Source organism: Camponotus floridanus, unplaced genomic scaffold (assembly GCF_003227725.1).
Source record: "Camponotus floridanus strain SB8 unplaced genomic scaffold, Cflo_v7.5 scaffold104, whole genome shotgun sequence".
Taxonomy (NCBI): Eukaryota; Metazoa; Arthropoda; class Insecta; order Hymenoptera; family Formicidae; genus Camponotus; species Camponotus floridanus.
In genome coordinates, this window is record NW_020229220.1 from 312,764 (window position 1) to 322,883 (window position 10,120).

Below are 10,120 nucleotides of genomic sequence, written 5' to 3' on the forward strand. Positions count from 1 at the left end.
AATTCTTTATATTAAGATTTTGTGAATTTTTATTTTCATTGTTGACCTAAAAATATCACAAATTTTAAATTTTAGTAATTTTTCTAAATTTTTGTATAAAATATAATAGCAAAAAATTAATAAATTTTTATCTACATCATTAGTACACAAATTTTTACCAATATTTTTCACAATATTATATTATATTATATATTTTTCACAATATTACATTATATTATACAATATTATATGTATTATGGAAATTTACTTTATTCTCTAACTTACCCATTGTAAAAAAATTATAAATCATCAATGTCATTGTCATTGTCTTCAATCTCTGTTTCTATTGGATCATCTAAGTCAGAATCTAAAATTTCAGATGATGCATTTATTAATTCATCAGAAGCTGCATTAATTTCTGATAAAGTGGTTTCTTCTGACGATGTCTAAAAATATAATAAATTAATGCTTCATTAAAATTTTTACTTATTTTTCTCTTTCAATTTATAAACATAATAAAACTTTGCACAGTTTATAATAATTTAGACAAAAACCTGTGAAAAAATTTCGCGACCCTCTAAATTTTTATTAACAAGATTTCCCATCCAAAAAGCTGCTGCACTATCATTAAGAACTAACATTCCTTTCACACTATAAATTAATTTTTCCAATATAGATTTTGCTGCAGGCACATATTTAGTCAATGGCAAGTTCTTTTTTTCTGTGCAGTCACAACATATAGCATGTAAATATCGTGTACCACCTAAAAGTAACATTATATAAATTAAAAAAGAATATTTTTTATTGTTAATTATATATACATAGTTAATAATTCATGATTCTAATTTTGCGAATAAATTTTGACGATTTTGATATTGATTTATCTCAAGTAAAATTACTTTTTATTTATAATTTAAAAAAACAAAATGCTTTCTTTTATTAATAGGATAAAAAGATATATTTTAATTTTAAGTAACTTACAAATAAAATTAAATAAATGTATAACTTAGTTATAAATAAAATTATAATAAATGATGATCTTCTATGTGCTTTATTAAGAAATTGGCATTTCAAATTTACCAAAGAAGTTATTAAAATTAAGATAATATCTTATGTCAGTGCTGGGATTTACTTGCAACTTTCGGCCAGATTTCTTAGCTTACGCCTACTATTCCCCTCTTATTGCTTGCTCCTTAGCGACCGCGCCACCGGACGCTCGTAACTAAGGAGTGATCAGGAACGTGCGCGTTACAAATGTTATGTGACAATTTATCTAAGTTCTCTTTATTGTTTATTAATAATAAAAATAAGTATTCTATTATTAATTACGTATATGTTCTGTAATAATTTAAAATATTTGTGTTTTGAATCGTAATTACAATAAGAGAATTTAGATAGATAGATTGCCACATTACATTTGTGACGCACACGTTCCTGAGCGCTTCTTAGTTACGAGCGGCGCGAGCGGTAAGGGGAAAACAGTAGGCGTAAACTAAGAAATTCGGCCGAAAGTTGCAAGTAAATCCCAGCACTGTCTTATGTAATTAAAATATCTGCCATGCATATGTCTCATTCACAAGAAAATTAATCTTTACCTTGCATCATTTTTAGAATACAAGTTACATCATCTGTTTGATACTTTAAATTATGTTCTAATATTGGCATACCAATATTTAAAAACTGTTTTATTACAAGAGGCATATATCTTAAATATAGTTGTATATTAACATTTGTTTTCAATGTTTTACAAATTTGCACAAGTTTTTGAACATTTGATGCAATACTGTACCATACTTTGATTCTCTTTGGATCACTAAAAAAAATGTATTTATATTGACAAATTCTTAAAATTGTATTATGTACTAATTTAAATTCGTTAAATACTTTTAATACAAAATATAATGAGCTTTGTTATTCTAGAAAAAAAGTTATTTCTTAATAAGAATAACATAACTATACTTACGAATTGACTGCTGATAGTGATATATCGATACCTTTATTTAAACCATCAAAGAGTTTTTTGTATAATAAATGAAAAATCTTTTTATTTAGAGAAGGCATTCTTGTTAAGATATTTTCAAAATTGGAAACTTCGTCTGGTAACCATTCCAAAATTGATGTCACTGTATCTAGTGGCGACGGTTCATTATCTATCCAATTATTTAATAATTGAATAATGGATAATTTATATTGAGAATCAGCATATCTGTCCTCAGGCCATTCCAGACAAAGAAATCCATAAGCTAGTTTTGCTAAAGTTATAAAATATATAGAAAAGAATAGTATAGTAGTAATAAAATATATAATAAAAAATTTTAAAAATTCTTGGTATTCAATAAAAAAAACTTATGTATTACTTACCATGTTTATTTTTATGTTGTTGAGTATAAGTCTCAGAATGTTTCATTAAAGATTGACACATATTAACAAGAGCGGTAGCTAACGATATTTCCGTAGCAATGTCTGACAACGATTCAAAATATTTGTATGATTCCGTAACAAGTTCCTTACAAGATCGTAATCGTACATTTTCTGCATTAATTTGTGCAGCTAAACTACGTAATCCCTCTAGAAAAAATATATATATATAATTTGTTGACAAAATATAAGTATAAAATTTTTATAAAATTTTATAATATAAATGTCTTTTCAAACTTTCAGCAAAACTATCGTACCTCTTAGCAATGTATTATATGTTACACTCAAAAATCCTTTCCAATTAAAAATTGTAGCGAGTAGACATAATAATAATTTTGCCGCTTTTCTAAAATCATGAGTATTTTCTTGTCTCAATCTGCCAACAACATCTTCTAATTTTGAGCAAATTTTTGGTAGTAGGTGTATTAAATCTTTCACAAAAGATTTGGAAGGTTCATTTTCAAATATTGCTAAAAGTTCTCTTACAACAAAACAAACTTGTTTTATCGATATGCCTTTTGTCTCAGATTGTGATGATTGTGAATTTATTTTAATATCCAAAAGATGAGCTATCTAGAGATATAATAATGACACAGTATTAAGAAACAATCAATATTTAGTGATTTGAGAAATTGAGAATGACAACAGAGTGTTTATTTTAAAACTTTCTATGTGTTTATTTCATAATTGATTATTTTTTGCGAAAAATGCAAAAAGATATAAATTTTGTTTTCAAGGGGAACATTAAGTACATTAAATGCAATACATTAATAACCAAATTTTTTCATCCCTTTCGTCGGGATAGTTACCCCTTCAAAAATCTTATTATTGTTAAATGGCAATAGGAGTTAAGTAATATATCATTTTAAAGATCTTTTAATTCTCTATAAAACTCTTTTTCTTTTATTTAAATGAATATTTTTCGAGAAATCGCAATTGGAAGTTTTAGGTAAAAAATGTTTTATACAAAGATACATTTTAGAATAGAATTTATTTATTAGTAATTTATTATAATAAATGTTCAAAATGTTCTCCATTGTTTTCTAAACAATAATATAAAGAATTTTCAAATTCTGAATGAACATTTTGAAAGACTTTTTTTCTGTGGGGGCACTTAAAATCCGTTGTTTATGAAACATCAGTGAAAAATGTAAACGATTTGCATCGAAGAATTGCACAAGCATGCAGAGCTTGCTTCCTGTAGAAACTTTCAAAATGTTCGTTCAGAATTTGAGAATTTTATATTGTTTACAAAACGATTTGAACATTTGTTATAATAAATGAGAACGTTTTGAATATTTGTTATAATAAATAAATTCTACTCTAATATCTACTCTAATTCTACTCTAGTATCTTTGTATGTAAAACATTTTTTACACTCAAACTTCCAAGTGCGATTTCTCGAAAAATATTCACTTAAATAAAAAACAAGTATAGAGAATCAAGACATTTAAAATGATATACCACTTGAGCCTTATTACCCATTTAGATTCTTGAAGGAGTAATTACTCCCATGAAGCGGATGAAAAAATTTCGTTTATATTTAATGTATTTAAATGTCCTCCTCGAAAACAAAATTGATATGTTTTGGCATTTTTTGCAAAAAATAGTCAATCATGAAATAAACGGGTGAAAAGTTTCAAAATGGACCTGTATATAAAATTTATAAGATTTTTTATAAGATTTTTAGATTATATTAATTTTATCAATTTTTAAGATTTTTTAAATTTATTAATTATTAATGTTTTAAAAAAATGACATATTCCTCTAACTTTTAAATATAATTAATAATTAAAAATTTTTGCAAATTAATAATTAAAAATTTTTGCAAATTAATCTTCTTTAATTAATTTTTAAATTCTTTAATAAAGCAAACTTTATCAACAAGATTTTATGGCAAAATTACAAAGTATATACAATTGATAGCTATGAAGTAAAACTCAATGCAGCAAGAAACAAATATAACTTAGAAACATTGTATCTAAAAGCGAGAATATATATTTATAGGAATTTTTTTTTCAATTGGATGTCTTTAAAATAATTCCGTTTGTTGAAATATATATTCCACATATAGCTATGCTAAAAGTCATTATTACTACCTATTATTAATACCTTTGCATCGAACTTTCTGAAATATGCTGGATTTTTAGAACATAATATAGAACTTATCTCACTGGATTCATCTTCTACATTTACAGAAATGTTCAATTTATTTCCTTTCATAGGCTTCTTTCCTTTTTTATTAGTCTTTCTTTCAATTTTGATAAATTGTGGTAGTGGAAAATAATGAAAGTAACATGGTGGAGGTTGATATTTAACGTCGCATAATGTTAATAGCATATTCAATTCACCTTGCAAATATATCAAAGTATCTAAACGTTTTAATACTTGTTCTCGTAATAATGGATCTGTTTGTGTGACAAAGCCTGTGATTATCTCCCTAAGCCTGTAAAATAATATTCCTTTCACAATTAATTACTTCAATTAGACTTGACAAAATATTAAACAGAAATTATGTACATACTTTTATATTATAGAAAAAAAAAGAAATTTAATTTTAATACTCACCAATTAATACCACACATAATAAGATCTAATATTGGAGGTTCCGGTATATCAAAATTTTGTGGCATTAACATTTTACACCCTAAAAGAGCATCTATAGCTTCCAATTCTCCATGCGCGTTGGTCTTCATACAACATGTCTTGAGAAGTTTAAACAATATTGGTGCAATTGGACCATTTCTTTTGTTTCCAAAATTTAGTACATAATTTTCTGGTTCATGTTCTACATTATTTAGTCCAAATTTAGGTACTAAATCTTCACTAATATAAACAAAAATTACATATTACAATATATATTTATATCATCCTCTATGTAAACATTATAAATAAATTGTTCTCTCTGTCTCTCTCTTACCACCTCCCCCTCCACACACACACACACGCGCGCGCACGCACACACACGCACGCACACACACGCACACGCACGCACACACACGCACACGCACACACAAAAGCGCGAACGTATGTGTTGCAATACATGACGTTTAAAATAAATATTTATGAAATTAAATCAATTTTACAGGTTTTTTCTATAATATTTATAAAAAAACATAATATAACATACAGAAATTTAAGATGTCATTTACCTGGATTGTGGTTTATCTGTCATATATGTATTAACAAACTCGTCTTCAATGTGGTTAGTAATTTTGTGAAGAAAATTAACATTAATAGTTTCAGTTTCTGCAATAATTTGTGCCAATTGGTCGTAAAACAAAGGTTGTGATTTAGAACAACTTTTCACATTCTTCATTACTTTATCTATATATACACACACCCACAAAAAAATATTCATATTAAATTTCTTATTACTCTATCACTGTCTTATAAAAAAATATAACGCATTAAAGAATATTTTAAACTTCATCAAACATAAGTCTCTCGAATTTAACAGCTTATTATATACTTTCTTATATATCATACAAAAATTTGAAAGATAAAATAATAAGCACTTACTAAATAATTTTATAGCTTTATCACAGCTTTCTGCTTTTCCTGCTAGATGTTTTATTGCCATTACAGCTCCCATGACACCTTTGCATTTTGTACTGAAAATTATTTAAATATTTATATATCTCATATACTAAAATAAAATATATTGTATTAATTCTATACTTGCTTACATTGGTTTGGCGGCGGACAATTGCTTTTGCAACAATATAAATAAGTCATCTCGTAAGGATTCTAAAGTAGCATTGTCAATTAAACATAATTTGTGCAATAAATCACTCAAAGTGCCAATTTCTTCAAGTCCAAAACAATCTATTTTCTCTAATAAAATTCTTAGATGATTGCATTGAGATACTAAACAATCTCTTTCAACTGTATTCTCTGCCATTTTACAAAGTATAGTCATCGCATGTTTTACAGTTTGATCATTATTACCCATAAGTAAAATAATCTTTTCTATAATCTCACGTTGTTGAAACAACGCCCCTTTCTGACTGAGAAACTGCAATCGGAACCATTCAATTGCAAAATTAATAAACACTTGTTCTTCAGATTTTAGCAATTTACTTGCTAATTGTAATATTGATGATTGTAATATCCGAATGACCTGGAAACAAATATATAAGCATAACAATCCATATGTATTTACTAAATAGAGATTTCGCATATATATTTTTATTTAAAAGATACAAACCTCTTTATAATCATTGTAAAGTGTATGAAGCAGACTTATTCTATAAAAACCACAACGGATATTCTGTTTTAATAAGGCTTCTGCATTTTTTTGTTTTATTGTTCCAGAGAATACAAGAAGCAAAATGATTAAATCTAATGGTTTGGGGTCTTTATTGATATCTTTTACTATCATTATTGCAATATTTATAATATCTTTATCTAATAACATAAACGTCTTTAATGTTTGAATTATTTGTACTTGATGTTTATAACAGTCCTCAACTTTATCCCCAACAAGAGGCTGCATTTCTATATTGCGTAGTATAAGTAACATTTGTTTAACAGTATCAGAACATGTATAATTATTAAGAAGAAATCTAGAAATTGGAAAAGTTATTATAAGTAAATGTTATATCATATGTAATAACAATTTAGAGATACAAAAAAAATATATATATATACATACCTGATAACAATTGGAATAAATTCTATTTTTATATTTGTTTTTAACAAATGTAATACTTTAATTTTATATTCTTCTAAGTATTCTTTATCAAGATTAAAACTAGCAATGCAATTTAAGATTACATTTGTCAATTCACAATTTTCTTCTAACATTTTTGTTAATATTTCAGCAATATTTCGATGTTGAATATCTGATAAAATATCAGGCAAGAATAAAATGAGTTCATATTGAAACCATAATGGACATGTTTCTAATAGTTGTTCTATATTTGTAGTTACTACATCAACGTTAGTTATAGTATCTAAAAAACGAAACTGATGTAACAATGGTATAGCCCAAGGTATTTTTTCTGGAGTATCTCTATAAAAAAATACACAATATATATTAATTAAAATATGATTATTTTTTCAATATTACAATTACATTAAATAAGATGTTTTATATAAAATGTTACAAAACTTTGCTTTTTCCAAAACTGAACATTGCACAAAAAAAATGATTTAGATAAAATTTTGAGAGAGAAAAATGTTGATATAATCTTAAATTTTAACTAAAATCGTTTTTCAAAGCCATGTGCAGATTAATTTAGTTTTTAATGAAATAATTTTATATAAATTTTTGCAATATGCGGTACAAAATATTACAAAAAATAATGATCAAAAAGTGAATACAAGATATTTCACAATTTATGTAAAATTGTCAAAAATTGAAGTATAAAATATTTCATAAACTCAATTCAATTTTTGATTATCCTGTTCTTATAACTTCTTACACTAAATATTGTGAAGAATTATTTATATGAAAAATTAGAGTAGTCCCACTTAAAAAGAATTAGGTTGACTTTTACATGACCTTGAAAAATGTCATTAGTTAAAATTTAAGATTAACTTTTTTTTTGCCTCTCAAAACACTATAAATTCTACCTGTGATTTTTAATATATCTAATACCAAAGAAAATATATCTTGTAATACTTCTTATAGGATCCCTGTACATGAAACAATTGAATTTATAATTTTCATGTATATATCAGAATATCAAAAATTAAATTTTTCTAATTACACTGATTTTTTATTTATACAAATACATGTAAATTATAAATTATATATATATAAATATATATATATATATATATTTATACAAATACATGTAAATTTTATATATATATATACTTACACTAAAAGAATAGATTCATTAAGTTTAGATATTAATATATTATATATTTCTGTTTGAATTTCTGTAACTTCTAGTAGTAATCTTGCCAGAGATATCTTATTTAGAATACTAAAACTTTTATTATTAGTAGATAATTCCATATCATTTAACATCTTTTCAAAACTATCTTCATTTCTAATATATTCCTCTATTGACTTAATTATATCTTTTTTCTGATATTGCTTTGAATTTAATAAGTTTCTCATCTTCAATTTAGCAATAGCTGAAGGAGCATCTATATAAAGAAAAAAATTTCAACATTATTTTAATAAAATATAAAAATTAAATATAAAAGTATTAAAAACTTACTAAGTACATATGTACTATCATTTGATATTGTGATACTACATTTCTGTAAAAAATTAGAAAAAATAGGTGGTATATAGGAATTTTGTTCTTTTGAAAGATATTCCTCATTGTTAATTCTATATTGCTCTGAATTCTTGTTAGGTTTATTTTTCTTTAACTTTGTAGGTGAAAGAGATTCTTCACATCTATTCTGTTTCTTATGGAAAGTAGATTTAGTAATTGATGACTTAGAACCCAAAGAAAATCTTTTTCCAGAAGAATCGTTAAGATTAACATCATGGGCATCATGTTCCAAATTTCGATCGAGTATAATTTCATTCCGTTTCTTCTTTATAGCTGTATGCTCATTATATGAAAAGTCAAGATCGTTCTCTGAAGCTTCCTCTGGTGAACAAACAACTTTACGTTTCCGTCTAACTGAATAATTAACAGTATGTAAGGACTTATTTATCCCTGACAAATGATCATCATTGTCTTGTTGACTTGTTGCAGATGTGTTTTGTAATATTTGGCTATTAAGCTGTTTTGATATTAATGGTTTAGTCTTCAACAATTTATTGTCAACAATAAAATTTTCCTTTTTCGATATATCTTCCTCAGTTTCACAAAAATTTATTTCTTTATTTTCAACAAAGGATTTATTTTTTACCACTGACTGACTGACCAATGATTTTGATGATCCAATATTTGATAATTTTTCATCACAAAATAAATCTACCTTTTCTTGCATTGCAATCTTGGTTGCATGAAAATTTGTTTGTTTATCGTTTATAATAGAGCTATTAGAACTAGTTCGCTCTAATATCTGACTGACTGATTGTAAATTTTTATGCAAGCCTGTATTAAATATTAATTTTCTTTTATCCATATTGGGAAAATTTGTTTCTGTTCGGAATATAACGTTAGGTATGCTGAAATTAAAAATTCTTACTTCTCTCCTTCACTCAGACCGCGGTCAAGACTGCGTTCGCTTTCCACGCTCATGCGCTGTGAGCGGGGATTGCCCGATTAGACACAGCCAATTATATCGACCGATGCCTAGGGTAATCAGCACGATCAAGCACGATTAGCCAATCAAAGCCAGTTGTGTCCAATTGTACTGTGTCTAATCGGAGGTGTCTAGAGAACCTCTAGGAGAGAGAATGGACAACTGATCAAGCTTTTTCATGATTGGCTGGCAGAAAATGTATCAATTTTAGCTATTGCGACGCCAATGCAAAATATGATGACACACAAATAGGTTAATATAGGGTGCTTTCCAGCTATGGTAACACAGGGTGCTTTCCAGCAAGCAACACAGGCGACACTGTGTCGCTACAGTGTCGACACAGGTGCTTTCCAACTACGACACAAGTCGACACAATCGTACACAGCAAAAATGCTGTGTTCGCCTGTGTCGTCGTTTTGTAGCACCCCAGTGAGTGCCAACATAACATTTCATATTTGGTATCATTAATTTTTTTAAGAATGGTATTGCGTGATATTGCGTCCAAAAGACATCAAAAGACGACTTAAAGACATCTAGACGTCTTTAAGACGACATA

General features: G+C 26.5%; 1 protein-coding gene across 1 annotated transcript; it reads right to left on the reverse strand.

Annotated features, from left to right (window-relative positions):
* Positions 1–242: 242 nt before the first annotated feature.
* On the reverse strand, positions 243–9,685 carry LOC105257880 (Fanconi anemia group D2 protein). Its single transcript, XM_011268802.3, has 15 exons — positions 8,577–9,685; positions 8,229–8,502; positions 7,055–7,414; positions 6,608–6,965; positions 6,087–6,520; positions 5,920–6,011; positions 5,550–5,724; positions 4,966–5,223; positions 4,510–4,843; positions 2,655–2,970; positions 2,341–2,547; positions 1,943–2,231; positions 1,575–1,792; positions 534–742; positions 243–425 (listed from the first exon to the last, which is right to left on the reverse strand). Exons 1-15 carry the CDS (start codon positions 9,442–9,444, stop codon positions 279–281), a joined length of 4,539 nt encoding a protein of 1,512 aa, XP_011267104.1. The 5' UTR covers positions 9,445–9,685; the 3' UTR covers positions 243–278.
* Positions 9,686–10,120: the final 435 nt, after the last annotated feature.